Raw genomic sequence first — 15,752 nt, forward strand, 5'->3', positions numbered from 1 at the left:
CAAAGGGAAAAAACCATAATCAAATACTTGCGAATCTCAGTCTCGAACAGTGAAGACTCCTCTGCTCATCAAACAGTGCAGGGCTTTACATGGTATCCATGTCACACTGGGGAATAATCAATTTATCCTCTTTTTGTCTACTTCAGAAAGTGCTGCTTTCCTCTAAAGTCACACCCTTCCAAAAGGCCTCCCGCTCCCACAGTGCAAAGGCAAAGATGTCGCCTTTTGGGTGAAGTGCTCAGGAAGTGTTTGGGTGCTCCTGGTGCCTCCCATGCCCATGTCAACAGACTGGTGACTCCCCTGAAACCAAGGTCACAGATTGCTCTGCCCCACAGGCCTGGCATGCCCCACACCTTTCCACACCTCCAGCAGCTTCCCTGATTTAAGACTGCTTCTCTAGGTCACTCTGACATCTCTAAAGTGCCAAAGCCTTTGGCAGGCAGGGTGATCCAGGGACCACAGAGTTGTTCCAAAACCTCCTATGCAGAGAATTTCCCAACCTTTCCAGAAGGTTCATGAGATTGTTGCTTTACTTAAATAAACCTTTGCCAGGATAAATAAAGGAAGTTTTCATGAATATCAGTAGCTGCCTCTGTAATGCCTGTCCTCACCAGCATCCTGTGGACCAGAGCTCCTGCAGGAGAGGTCAATGCACTGACTTTTGGAAAAGCTTTCCAAGAGAGGCAAGCTGGCACAGTATTCAAATCACGTTTCTGTTGGCTTGCAATATACATGAGTAACAAATCAATTTTCTACAAGGCCACTAATGTAGGAGTACACCCAAAACGAAATATGAGTGGTGCAGAACAAAAATAGCCTTCAGAGAGCATTGCTAATTAATAGCATGTTTGATGCAGCACAGTCCAGATCGAGATCCCAGAGCAAAGGCATACATTGTAACAGTAAGCAGATGAATCTACAGAATAAAATGTGAGAGCTCTACTCTGAGTTTATTTTTCTCAGGCCATTTCTTCTACTGTTTCTCATGTTTTATGTTTCCTTTGTGTCTGGAAACACCAAGTCCTACATGAAAGAGGTGATGTACCTGATATGATTATCAAATCAGTGTTCTACATCCAAGTACATGCAGAGAAATTCCATTAGCATACTTTCTCTCTAAATTTAGGAAAGCCATTGCTCCCTACAAACAGTAGTTCAAAACCTAGATCCTACAAGCTTAGCCATCCCAAATAATTAGATTTCTCATCGCATTGTTGGTTATCACTCAGGTTCCAAATGGGAAAATCAAGAGGGAATCACTTCCAGATAACTAGTGTGTACCTTGCCTGGCTTTCTGGAAGTGAATTGCACTTTCAGTGCCTATTTTTAGTAGTCCTGGGAAGGGAGGATGATAATTGTGAAAATAGTCTTGAAGGTGTCTGTAATAATAACTTTTAGGGCCTTCCTCCTGCCACATGGTAAAGTGGTATCAAGTTACAGACTGGCTAAAGATAGTGTAGCTGATTTGTTATAAACATTAGTAAAAAAAGATGTCACAGAGTCAAGGACCTCCTGTGAGGGAGAATCATATAAACTTTAGAGGTGCTAATATGATGATGACTGGCCCATCATGTTCAGTATCACATCAGATAAGAGGCCAGAAGGCTGGGAAATGAAATTCCCTCCTGGCAGGAGTGCTCAGCTGGTATAGTGATAATGATTAATGGCACTCTTTCCATCTAATCCCTGCTAATGGGTGCCACTGATAACCATAGGAATAGAATCTAGTGGTTTGAGTTGTTCTAGCACTTTTGTTTAGTTATAGATTGAGTGAACTCTAGCTGCATAAAAGTTTGTCCTTCAGATGAATGTCAGAAAATGACAGATCAAAGTGGGTCAGAAATTTTCTAGTAAAATGCATCTTGGTAAAAGAAAAAATTTACTGGACTCAAAGTTTTTTGTCAGGAATGGATGTAGTTCAACCAGACCAACCATGAGCAGTATTGGCTCATGTTTCTAAGGGAATTGATGGCTTTCCAGAGCTGTTCTCCACATAAGAGAACAGTGCAATGATCACATTCTATATTTTCACATCCCAGGTGAATAACCTGACCAAAATAGAAGATATTGTGGGGTGAGTGAGCATGTTGTGCTCAGAAAAATGTTCAAAGGTTCAAATTTTGCACTGAGACAGAACTAAACAAGATTATGAAACCTTGAAATCATTTAAGAAATGGGCACTTTCCAGCCAGTCCTATTATTGAATCATTTATGTGAGGGAATGTCTGAGTATGGACTCAGCTTCTAGGCTGTACACACTTGAAGTGGAGCTGTATTTAGGTAACACCTAAGCAATCAACCAAGCTGGAAATCACAGACAACATCATTGTGGAAATGGACCCAGAGCTTTGTTACATTTCTTGCATCCTGAAGCATGCAACAGGCTCTGGAATCCCTGGGGAGCTGCCCTCATCAGTGCGTCACAGTCACTGTTAAATGGGGGAGCTCTAATTCCCGGTTGCCACCGCTTGCAGGCAGGGTTTGCGTTGCAGGAGCAGCCAGACTAAAAGGCACTGCATAGTCCCTTAGAGACTTTGCTGGCAGAGAGGAGGCTGAGCTCAGAAATCCTCCGGTGAATTTCTGCCTAATTTATCCTGTGCAGCACAGTGATGTGATGTTGATCATTTTGTTAGGGCTGAAACAAGAGACCTCCTCTTGTAATTGCTGTCTGCAGGGTCAGCGTGGATCATCTGGGTTAACCCCTTAGGTGCCGTGTTGCATTGTTCCAGAACCGATCATGTTAGGAGGACGGCCTGGGGTGCAGAAAACGAGATAAAGGCAGCAGGTTAGGTATTTATTTCCAGACACGGTCAGGGAAAGTGAATTTCCCAGTGGCATCACTGGAAGGTGATGCGGTTACACTGTGTCTATTTCCTAATTATTTAAGATTAGACAAAGTATCGCATCATGGATGGAGAACGATACAAAGAGAGGCTCTTTCCGTCTCAGTTTATTCCAGGGCGGTGGTATGGCCGGGAAAGAGGCCGAGCTTCCTCCCGAACCAGGTATTCAGGAGAAGGGAATGGGAGTGGTTTTTGGCTAGCTGCCAATGGGATGAGGACACAGAGGGACTAGGATCAGCATACCGACCCCCGGTGGGTACAAGGACACAGGGGAAGGTCACAGGACCGGAAAGGAAGACATGAACTGGGGTTTCCAGGAAGGAGGTTACAGGATACCTTGATTTCAGTTCTTATACCTCATATACCGAATTGCAGCATCAAGGAACAAGCCAATTTTGGTGACTTCAGACAGGGCTTTGCAGCCAGGAGGGGAATTAGCCAAAAACACTTGCAGGGTGAGATAAAGGCAAAAGGCTAAGAGCTTACATCCCCATCGGGCCCTTGGCACCTTCACAGACAGAATCACAGAACATTCTGAGTTTGAAGGGACCCACAAGGATCATCGACGCCAACTCCTCAAGTGAATGGTCCTTGAGGGCATCGAACCCACAGTGCTGTTGTCACCGTGCTCTGACCCAGTGAGCTGTGGCCACTGAAGGGCCCATCGAGGCCCAGCAGGGGAATTTAACCCTCTGCTCTGTGCTCCTCCCGCAGCGCACCCGGCAGTGCCGGCCCCGGAGCGACCCACGGCCACCGTGTCGCCCCTGCGGACGCCCAGCTCGCCCTCCCGCCTGCCCGCCGCGGCCATCCGGCCTCACCCCGCCGTGTCCCCGCAGCACGGCCACCAGCCGCCCGCGCCGGGGGCCCGGCCCCTCATCCCGCTCACCTCCGCCGCCGCCGCCATCACCCCGCCCAACGTCAGCGCCGCGCACCTCAACGGGGACGTGGGCGGCGGGTCCCTGGGCGGGCCTGCCGCGCCCGGGCCGGCCGCCAAGCCCGAGGAGAGGAAGAACGAGAAGGTAAGGGCGGCCGTGCCTCTGCTGAGTCTCTGCCGAGCCTCTGCCGTGCCCCTGCCGTGCCCCGTGCTCCTGCCGCATCGCCCTCACACAGGGCTCCTGAGGAGGCACCCTGCGAAAACTGGTTTCCATCACCAGGCGGCTCGAGCATCCCCACCTCATCTATTTCCACACTTCATCTTTCCCCCCACCACCGTCCTCATGCTCGCGCGTGGGAATCAAGGTTGAATGGGCTGAATTTGTGTGTTTCTCCCAGTGATCAGCACTGCAAATTTGCAGTGGTTCAGTGAGATGTTGTAGCAGGCTCTTGGCCATCGGAACCGGATGGCCCAGTCAGAATCCACCTGCCTCCCTACATCAAACAGGCTGATGGTGGCACCAGCCACGCCTCAGGCTCAGTAAAACATTGGTTCATGAGTGGTAGGAGCTGTTTGGCTCTTCCAGAACCATCTCAATTTCTTCAAGAAAGTTTCATTGCAGTGGCTCAGCCAAAAGAGGAGAAGGTTACTGCTCAATGGGATGTAGGTGCAGTGAACTGTAGGGTGGATCTCTTAGGAGCCAGCAGTGGGACCAATACCTGGATATGTGTTCCCTGGCACACCTTGCTAGGGAAAGCCAGCGAGGAGAGCTGCTTTAAGCACCTTGCCTTTTAGGTTCTTGGCAAATATTTTGCTTTTGCCAAATGTTTACATTGTGTCAGCAGTTCTCATCTATCAGTGCTGAACATATCTCTGTACTGGCTAGCAGAGCAAGATCCTGGTTTGTATCTGAGTAGGAGGAAGAGATGTGGGGGCCTGCTTTTCCTTTGAACCTGAAAAAAATCCTTTCCATATGTTCAGTGAGCTTTTCCATGGTGACAGATACACATGGAGTAAACAGTTTATTTGTACATGGTAATACTGAGGTGGTAGGTCTCATGTGTCCTCAGGGCCACAGATAACCCCTAGCTGCACAAAGTGAGGAATGCAAGTTTTAAAATGCTTTCTTTGATCCTGTCTTGAATTTTCTCTGAATGCATTTTGGTGAAAGAAGAAGGGTGTAGAAATTCTGCCCTGGATGTGACATTTAGGTATTTGCTTACAAAGAACAGCTCTCAGGTGTGCATGAAGGACTGCATCTGGTGGAAGCAGGATAACACCTGCTACTTCTGCAAGTCCAAGGAAGGGAATAGCATTTGGCAGGAGGTAGTAGAGCTGCACATTGCCTCAGAGCATTGTATACTGGCTTATTTATTACTTCCTAAAACGCATCAAGTGATAGGTCCATATATTTTAATTCATGTGATACTGCACACTGAAAGTCTGTAGGCAAAATTATATCGAGCACAGTCCTAAGATACTGGTTAATCTTTCCCAAGCTGTTACTGCTCAAAGTTATGGAATTGGGATGCAGAGAAGTAAAATTAAGAGGTTTTTGAACTCCATGCATGAAGGGGAGAAGGAAATAATATACAACATCATTGTCTTGGCCATTGCCAAAGACTAGTTCACTATATGGGAAGTATCAGAGAGAAGTGACAGTAAAAATTGTCAATTCTGACTCAATTGGGTAATACATAACTGCCCTGGTTGAACATATTCCTGAATCTTGTCCATGTTATAGTTCACTTTCACTCTAGAAAGATCTGAATTAGCAATGTTTCCTTTCCTTTTAGAAACAGTGACTGATGTTTGGCCAGATAAGTTGTATTCTTACTCTTTGCTAAGCCCAAATATTTCTTTGAAGCAATTGAGAGCTTGGATAATGCCAGAATGAAAGCCATATTACTATTCAGAAAGGCATCTGTGAGTCAGAACTGGAACCATATCTGTAACAGGGCTTGATATTTTCAAAGTGAAGGCTGATTGGGAAGGTTTTTTGGTAAATAGGAAAGTGTCATAACACTCAGAGGGAATATCAGTGGAGAAAGGCAGTATCTGTTATCAGTACACATAATAGGAAAAAATAACACAAGATTGAGGAGCAAAAAACAGAAGGAGGGACATAGCTAGCAAGCTGCCAGATAAGCAAAGATAAGAAGCAATTTTTCTTGAGTTCAATTTCATTATGTTAATCAGTCAGGTATTTTGAGATGAAAGGAACAGAGGGGAAGTTAGTAAGAGGAGAGGTAATAAGGTCTTCAGCTCTATTGAACACAGGATGGAAGAAATGCACAGGTAATTATCTCCTGAGAAACTGAGATTAGCAAGTCATATGTGATGTAAATTGTAATGTGCCATAAAATTAGTGTTGTTGTTAGAATCAACAATTTTTGGTATCCCATGAAATTGTTAACTTTATCCTGGCTTAGTCTTTCCAGTGTCTTTTGTAGGATATCATTGAGGAAAAAGGCTGAATGATCAGAGAATAACTGGTTTAGGAGACATTTTCTTGTTATTAAGCATGGTTTTCTTTCATGCAGGAATTGTCAGTGTGAGTTCACTGCGGTACAGAGGGCACATAGTACATAAGAAGTAGTTTGTATTCAGGATAGACATGACAAGGATCCATTGTTTTTCATGGTTCTTTTGAGGGCTGTGGAGATAAATTGCAATTTTTGCATTTATCACTCTAGTCTGGTGAGATATATTGGTCCTTGGGGAATTTTCTTCAGATTATAATATTAGTAATGTTGATCATCTGCTTGAAGGCTGGGCTGGGAGATAGTGGGGAAAAGTGTTTTAAGATATGATCTTCTAAAAATTTATGTTTTATAATTTCCCATGTCGATTCCACTCAGGGATTCTAAGTGTGACACCGAGGGGCAGCTTCTACAGTGAGTCAGTGCATGCTGTTTGTGCTGCTTGTTCCAAGAAGGAATCTGCTTCACCTCGGGAATAGCCTTGCTGCGCGTACGGTGCAGTCATCACTGTTAGTGCTGTCCTCTGTGCAGGTGTTTATATGCCAATATCATGGGTTCCTGTTGGTGTGCAACAGTCACATATGGGCAAATCCCAAGATTTCTCTAAAATCAAGGAACTCCAATTCCAACTTCTACTTATTTTCTTGTGGTTTAAAGGCAACTTGCAGAAATAATCCTAAAGGTTATGGTTTTCACATCAGCATGAATTATTTTCTTGCTCATTTTCTATTAATATAGCAAAAAATCCTTAGGTTTATTTTTTGACATCTTTAGTTATCTGCTTCAGCTTATTTCTTGAAGATCTTCATCCAAATTTCCAAAGCTGCAGGTGAATCTTAGTACTTGCATTCATTTAGGTACCCTAATAATAGTGTCTTACTGTCATATTCCTGCTGACTTAGTCAGGAGACAAAATTTTGCCTCCATGCCAGTCTTCACTTGTTGGTATGCATCTAATCCTGGAGGATACCATCTGCAACTGGGCTTGTTCTCCACATCTCAGCTCCTTGACCAGCCTCCTGTCTGCTTAGGGAACAGTTTTGAGCATGGTCTCCTTTACCAGCAGCTGATGGTAGCTGACGAAAAACTGTGCCACAGACAGTGCCTAAGTCCACTGTGCAACAGTACTTGGAAAGTACTCTGGCAGCCAGGCAGGCTGAGAAGTGGAGCACTTGAAAATCAAAGAAGTTTCAGTGCTGTACAGACACAGTAGGAAGCAGCAGGAAAGGCAGCTCCTGCAGGGGCAGCACAGACACTGCAGGAATAGCAAGTGGCCTGAGTAAAGGTGAGGGAGCATGGCAGAAGTCAAAGAGGTAACGGTGGTCAGGGCAGCATAGCAGAGAGAAGAGCACTGGCAGCTGCTGGGAGATAGATCAGGGAGCACCAGAGAGGGGGTGCCAGTGAGGGGTCCAGGTGAAGGGTGCTGTGCAAAGCCCACAGGAAGGGGTCCTGAAGCAAGGAAGTTGAAATAAAGTTGAAATACTAATTTTTCTCTAGAGTCACTCACTCTATGCCAGGTTAGGGATAGGAGCAGTCTTAAGACATCACAGGGTCAGGAAAGGGTTAAAACAAAGAGGAAATGCACAACATCCATTTCCTTTAAAGGTGTGAAGTGGTAGCAGGGTTCCTTTGAGCTCTTTGCCATTTGTTACTCATATCTGCATGTCAAAAAATTCAGTCAAAAAATTCAGTCCCAGTTCCCAAATCTTCTGAACATCTGAAAGAAAGAGATGGAGATCTCAGCTGTGGAATTGGAGCAAAACTGTATGGTTTGGAGGCTTTTTAAAATAGGGATCCTGCTTTTTTGGGCAGGGTGAATACTACCCAAGTTCAACTGGTAGATTACAGCTGAGAGCTTGTAATTATGGTATGACTACTGCTTTGACCTTGTTCAATTTTTGCTATAATAGTTTCTGCTGTACATAATCTGGGTTGATGCTTAATACCACTGATAAAACCACTTGTTTGAATGAATTAATGCATTTCTCATTAAATGAGCTCCTCATTATGTTAATCAAATCAAGCAAATCATGCTGGGTGGTTTGACCACTGTAATTAAACTTTCTTTAAAATCCACTCATTTGGCTTTTGATGAGGATTTTGATTAAACTCTTCTAAAATGTCTGGCCCAAGAGCTGACAGAGAGGAAAATAAGAGCTTGCACTATCAAGCAAGTCATTAATTCGTCTCTGTGTTACAGCAATTCCTTACTGTTTTACCTAGCCAGAGTGTATTGAAATATTTGAAAATTGGCAATGTCTTACAAGGATGCTGAGAGAGCAAGTCTGTTTGCAGCTTTAAATTTAGGATCCCTGGAATATATAGAAGATCTAGATTAACAAGTCACATCAAATGTTTCCTGATGTTGATATAAGAAGAGATACATCTGCAGAAGATTACTTTGAACACACACCAACAGTTTTGCATGTGAAGACTGAATCAGTAAACATCTGTCTGTTTTCACCAGTGTCACTCACTTTCTCAAGTATCAGTCTTGCTCAAAATAAATGCATTCTTCAAATGATACATTATGTTTGGCATGATGCTGGTGTGAGAACTACATTGCAAAACAGAACAAGCCAAGGCCTGTTTTCTGGCCCTGCAAATGTCCCTGCATGACTAGTATCCATGCTTCTAAGCTTTTTTTTTTCTGCCCAAAATAGGATGTCTACATCCAAACTGCTCATCAAGAACAGTCCTAGCAAGTGGTGTGGGACAAACCATGCTCCTGTGTTGTGCTGGGAGAGTGCTAGTTCATAGAATCATAACATATCCTGAGTTGGAAGGGACCCACAAGGATCATCAAGTTCAATTCCTGGTCTTGCACAACCCCAAGAAGCACACCCTATACTGAGGAAGCATTGTCCAAATGCTTCTTGGAGCTCTGTCAGGCTGGTGCTGTGACCACTTCCCTGGGGATTCTGTTCCAGTGCCCAGCCACCCTCTATGTGAAGAACCTTTTCCTGATATTCAACCTAGACCTCCCCTGGCACAACTTCAGGCCGTTGCCTCAGGTCCTGTCACTGGGCACCAGAGAGTAGATCAGTGCCTGCCCCTGCACTGCTCCTCATGAGGAAGTTGTAGATTGCTGTGAGGTTTCCTCTCATTCTCCAGGATGAGGTAAGTTACCTCAAATGCTCCTCACATGACTTCCCCTCAAGGCTCTTCACCATCTTCATAGTCTTTCTTTGAATCATCTCTAATAGCTTTGTATGTTTCTTATATTGTGGGCCCAAAACTGCACACAGGACTTGAGGTGAGGCTGCATCAGTGCAGAGCAGAGCAGGAAGTTGATATAAGCCAAACACACAAAGGTTAATACATTTGTTGCTAATCCTGACCTTGTTTTTTATGCCAGAATAGACATGACCAGAGAGACTTCCCTCTCCACTTCTTCCCCTTCCTGTCAGTGCCTTTCTCCTCCTTCTCCTGAATTGCAGCCCAGTGCTCAGTCCTTCCTGGCAGCATCCCTCAGTGCAGGCTTCCTACCTGTACACCTAGTCACCCACCCCAGCTTTATGTAGCATTGGTGACTAAATCAAAGGCCCTTTAGAAATTCAGCTTCATAAACTCTTGAGATGCTCTTTGACCTTAGTTCACAGTAAGCTGTCTGATTAAGCTATCAGATGGTCAGCCTGAAACTGCCTGAAGAACCAGATCCTGCACAGTTATGCACTTTTAGTTTTTACTTACTAGAGTGTTAGTCTCTGCATTGCAACTTCTCATATTAACTTGTCCCATAGTGAAAGGGATTTGTTATAACTTCATATCCCCAAAGAAATCTTAATTCCTTATCCAGAAAATTAAAGGTCAGTCTCAAAAGGGAAGTGTTGAGCACTTGCAAGGACTTTGTAGGTATAAAATGAAGTGACAAAAATAGTGGTCACCTGTAACAAGTAGAGGAAGCTAAGGACAGAATTGATGCAAGCAGGTTTTTCAGATACCAAGTCAATGAGGCTGACCCTGAGTTTCTGGAAGAGGAATTCAGTCTTCCTAGCAAATACAAAATTATTTCATATTTTTCAAATTGGGAAAAATATTTCCCTTATGTTCAACTAAGAAAGCCCACTGAGTTGCACAGGAGTGAAATGGAAGGATAACAACCAAGTGATTAAATGAAAACAGTGCAAGGCATAACAATAAAAAAATTGCACAAGACCAGAAGACCCTGACTTGAATTCATAGAAGTGTAGGATGCATTAAGAGGGAGCAACATTGGAACAGCAATCTAAAGGTTTGTATCAAAAAGAATAAATTCTGTGACACTAATTTTCCTGAGTACTCTGTAAGACATCTGAGTTGATCCAGGAGCCACCAACACCTGCATTTCACTGATCATTTTCAGAATCAGCTATGACTTTCCAGTGTAACATGTTCCAGTTTCTTTCTTGGTAAGGATGCTTTAGTCTGGAATATTTCAGTTAGTTCTCTCAAGATTTGTGCACAGAATACATACTGTTAATCCATTTCCTCTCAACAAAGGCAAGGGGGCTGTCTCCATCACAAATGAGCCACTGCTTCCCATGCTCCAGAAAGTGAATCTTGGCTCAGTGACCAGCAAGTGATTCACCAGAAACTTGGCCAGGGAGTGGAAACCTCTTTTTCTGGTCATGTGAACTCAGGCCACAAAGTTCTGTTTTAGGGCAGAAAGCTCATGCTTAAAATCTCTATAGCACCTTCTCCTTCATCGTTAAAGCTCAGTTTGAAAGGACAAAAACCTGGCAACTCAGTGATGAATATTTTAAGGCTGGCAAATTACCCAGCAAAAAGCATGAGCCCCAGCTGTCAAAACATAGAAAACTTAAGCTTTACAATAAAACAGATTTCTGTTATTTCTGACTGGCTAGGATTCTTTTGCTTAGATCAAGGGCAATAAGTCATTGATCAAAATTTCTTTTTCTTCTTCACGTTTTTGATGTTAGGAAATGCTTTCAAACTCCCCACAGATATTTCATGCGCTGACTCTGCTGCCAAGCAGTCTCCGAAAGCTATTCCTTTTTTCTCTTCTCTCCCCCCGCCTCTGCTTATCTGCCTCACAGTGCTGTCACAGGATTTCTCAAGTGTCCACAGTGGATTTCTCTAACACTCTTTTGAGTGGTTCTGTGCTGCTTCTATGGCCTTGAGGGGAAGCGGATCCCAGGGAAGAGAAGATGGAGAGTGCTTTAACTTCAAGAGGAAATTCGGTTTATCTGCTAACTGGTGATGAAGCTGTTTGGATGCCAAGGCACGGAATTCTCCTGGCACCTGTAGAGACCTAATTTTATAGCACAGAGGACCCAGGAGCTTTTGCTAAATCCTTAGCATGGCTTGAGGAAGAGAGTAGAACTGACAAAAGGAAGAGCATGCAAGGGAGCACTGGAAGCAGAAGGCTGGAGGCGTATGTGTGCTCGAGTGTGTGTCTGTGTGTGAGCATCCCTGCACTGGCATTCCCATGGCATTCCCCTGCCTGCAGAAGAAATCATGCAGGACCAGATGGCTGGATGGGGCCAGGCTGTGGGTGGGGGTGGCAAGTATGTCCTTGGATTAGTCGGGTAAAAATGTAAGCTCTCTGTGTTATCAATGGGAGACATTGACATTCGCCTGTTGCGGGATCATAGGGGCCAATCCCCACTCCAGACAGCACAGCTCTGCAGCTGAGCATCCCCTCATGGCTTCTGCCCTCTCTCTGCCCTGTTCCTGAAGAACATGTTTAGATCTCTCATTCCCTCATGACATCAAGCTCCCAGTCCTGTGCATGGGTTAAGAAACCCAGACTGTGAATGCTTCTCCTGTCCCCGTAATTCTCCTTTCTGCCTGAAGCAATAACACACAGAGCTCGCATGAGCTGACACTACCCCACCACTCCCAGGAAGAAAGACATACAGGGTGAAACCATTCCAGCAGAAAAACAGAGTAGGAAGCTGGATGCCTTGAAAACAATGAAACAACTTGCAGTGTGACAGAGTTGGTGGCATCTTGGCATCCCACACATTCAGGACTCATTTGTTTTCTTCAGTGGTTTTCCAACTGTGAATTCACAAGCCAGTAAGCCTTAAACCAACAAGAGGCAACAGAGATTACTCACTGAGCTACAAGAATTTAAAGTGCCAATGCAGTTTTCTAATGGAAACAAAGCCTGAACTTTCCTGAGAAAATTGTCTCTAATCAACTTTTCAATGCTCAAGTTTCTTTTTCCTAGGTAGGTTAAAATATCTACAATCAATGCAGAAATCTTTCAGCAAGCTCTGCTAAAAGAATTACATAAACTGAAGGAAATTACAGCTTCTGACAAAACATCAATACTGTAGGAATAGCATGTTAAAACAGTCAACAAATATCTGTGGCATGTCTATTTTTGTTATGTAACTTGGGGGCATAACCAAGCCATAGCAAAGGGTTGTTTATCTTATTTTGTGCACTTTTGTTTATTATTCATGTTGCAGAAGCAGCATAAAAATTTACAAGCCCTCAGCCTTTCTTTTGCCAAATGGTAAATCCACTTTAGAGTCAGTCTGGCTGTTACTTTTTTTGACTGAATGTCTTAAACATCTAGTATTTTTCTTCAGACCAAGTGAAGACCTGGAGTCAGTGTTTGTCTCTGAAGGACTGAAAAAAAATGTAACTATTTTGCCCTCTGGAGAAAAGATCAGTTTCAGGAATCCAAAAAGTACACCATGCAAAAGTCACTTTTCTGACACTACATCTGCAGGCTGCCTGTAATCAATTAACACAGTGTGTCAAGCAGTCAGCCTTCTAAAAGGCAATTTATTATAAAGGCAGTATTCAGCCTGTTGCTTTGCCTTTTTTTTTGCATGTATTTTGTTTGGTTCATATTCACTGACACACTTCTGTAAGTTAAGACTACAGAGGCTGTAATACTAACCTTCAGTCCCAGATCACTGTAGTCAGCACACTAGAAGCAGGCTGGCATTGAGCTTCGTCACCAGATGCCTCAGGAAGAGAAGAAGCAACTTAATGAGAGTCCATGGCCAATTTATTTTCAGTAAAGTAGATTTCCTGTGCTATAGGTTTTTGTCCCAATTCATGATCAGTCCAGAATTAGTATATTTTTAAATGGAACTAGGTAGTTTTTTTATGACCTCAAAGATCTCTATTCGCTCTTGTACAAAGTCATGTTATTTTTCATATCTTTAGCTTTCAGACCAAAAAGGGAAGAATTCAGGCAGGCAGATCCTATCAACACAATGGTGCCTGCTGTGGCAAGGGGAATGCATAAGCTAGGCTTTGACCAGGACATAAGGAACGAAATTTTCAACTTTTAAATTTTTTGTGGATGAGTTTTATATCTAAGTCAGATACTTCTGGTTGGCAGACAGAGTGAATCTGGCTGAGAGATACAACTGGCCAGCAGGGACAGTGGTAGTAAAGATGGTGGCCCTGAAGCCTGGAATGGATTTCCACTCATCAGCCATGAGACTGTCAGGTGGATGCCAAGTACCCCATTAAGGAAATTCTGCAACTTCCCTGAGCAATCCATTCCTGTCCTTTCATATTCTTCAGGTCAGAAAATTCCCTGTTATTCCTCACATATGTTTTATGGTTATAACTCAATCTTGCTCCAGATGGAACTGCTGATCAGCTGTCTCTTGACAGCCTTTCACGTGTTAGAGAACTAATAATGTGTTTAGTCCTTCAGAATTCTGTTCTTTCAACCTCACTGAGCCCAGTTCCTAGCCTTTCCTCACGGTAAAGTTTTCTAGACCTCTGATTACACTTTCATTGCTCCTCTGGGCAGTCTCCATCTTGCTGGAGTCTTAAAGAGCAGTGTCTCAGAGTGGAATTGTACCAAGATCTTGTTAGTGCAAATTAGGGTGGAATAAGCACTTTCTATTACTTGTATATAAGTTGTTTACAGATAAAGCTTGTCTTTTTCACAAAAGCATCTTGATTCACTTCCAGTTTGTGACCCAGTGTAACTTCTATGTCTCTTTGCAGCACGGCTGGCTGACCAGTCACTCGTATTGCAGCTGTGCATTTGATTTCTCATTCCTAACAATTGTATATCATGCTTGTCTTTGCAGATTTCATTGTGGTGATTCGGGATAATTTCTCCATTTTAGGAAAATTGTTTTGAATTCTTACCCTGTTAATCCTACTGTTGTGGATTGACCCTGGCAGGCAGCTTAGACTTACACAGCCACTGACTCGCTCCCTGCCACAGTGGAAAGGGGGAAAGAATCAGTAAAAGTGAGAAAACTCATGGAATGAGATAAAGGCACTTTTTACTTTGCACAAGCAAAGTAAAACAAGGAATTCACTCACCATTTCCCACCCACTCACATATCTTCAGCTGTTTTATTTACAGTAATGGTGACTTGGGATGACAATCACCATCACCCTGAATGTGCCCCACTTCCTACCTCTTCCTCAGGGTTTCAGTTGCTGAGCATAACACCATATGGTCTGGTATATCCCTTTGGTCACTCAGGGTCAGCTGTCCTGGCTGTGGGTGAGAGGCAGAAAAAGCCTTAACAATGTGCAAGGGCTGCTTGCTAACTAAAACAGGGTGTGTTATTACCATTGTGTGGTCACAAAACCAAAATACAGCACCATACAAGCTACTATGAAGAAAATTAACTCTGTCCCAGGTAAAACCAGGACACTGCTTGTGGACTCAATCAGCTCAGTACCACTGCTGGTTTTAGAAGTACACTCAGTGGCTCACAAATCAAGTAATTAATGGAAAGATTGACTAGCACTGGGTCTGAGACAAGCCCTGATGGTACATACTTGAAATGTCCTCATGGTTTGACAGAAAATCATAAACTGTGAAACATTGCAAAGCAACTGGTAGCACCTGGTTATCTGTAGCTGGAATTCTTGCATACATACTGCTGATTTAAAAAGAGGGAGACTTAAAAGGGGCTCCTCAAACACACATTGCTGTTCTGGCAGGAAGAAGTTGAATGAACAAACTTGTGCAAGTTGTTCATCATATTGCTTTCTCTGCTCTGGGAAGATTGTCAGATATGGCAAAGTAATCATAGTACAGGACCTTGAATAGAAGTCGTGATTGCTTAACTGATGGGCTACTAATTCTGTTATCTTTATAGGCAGAGACATTCCAATCAACCAGGATCAAATTGAGGATGGGACAATTCTAAATTAATGTTTGCCCACTCTGTTTTGCTAAAATGAAAATAAGAAAGCCTGCCAGTCTGTCAATCAACCCCTGCAGTTTTGCACCGTTATCTGACTTGTATAAAGGGTTTTTCATCTTCATCTGTGGTAGGCAGGCTCAGAGAGGGAATGACAAAGCTGTCATTTCTGCTCCAGTGCAGTAGTGATTTTATCTTTATATAGTTTCCATCATTTTCAGATGTGAGATATATTTGCCCAACATCTTCACAGAAGCATTTTTAACTTACATGTTAAAATTGACCATATCTTTCCATTGGTTGGCAGGATTCAACATTTATTTCAGGTCACATGGGCCTCTTCTGCATCAGTCAACTAGCTGGCAGAGTGAAGAGGAATATGCTGTGTGTGTGCTGTCATTAGTAATTATTTCTGCAGCAGTTGCAAATGAAAACACCAACCAGATGTCACTGC

The 15,752-nt window shown here is 43.5% G+C and overlaps 1 protein-coding gene across 1 annotated transcript in view; it reads left to right on the top strand.

Moving 5' to 3' along the window:
• Nucleotides 1–15,752, top strand: part of SH3RF3 (SH3 domain containing ring finger 3) — a 241,159-nt gene that overhangs the window by 202,613 nt on the left and 22,794 nt on the right. Inside the window, exon 8 of the mRNA XM_056499356.1 lies at nucleotides 3,558–3,862. Coding sequence (XP_056355331.1) covers nucleotides 3,558–3,862 — 305 coding nt within the window. The remainder of the gene's footprint in view (nucleotides 1–3,557; nucleotides 3,863–15,752) is intronic.

Source organism: Oenanthe melanoleuca, chromosome 1, assembly GCF_029582105.1.
Source record: "Oenanthe melanoleuca isolate GR-GAL-2019-014 chromosome 1, OMel1.0, whole genome shotgun sequence".
Taxonomy (NCBI): Eukaryota; Metazoa; Chordata; class Aves; order Passeriformes; family Muscicapidae; genus Oenanthe; species Oenanthe melanoleuca.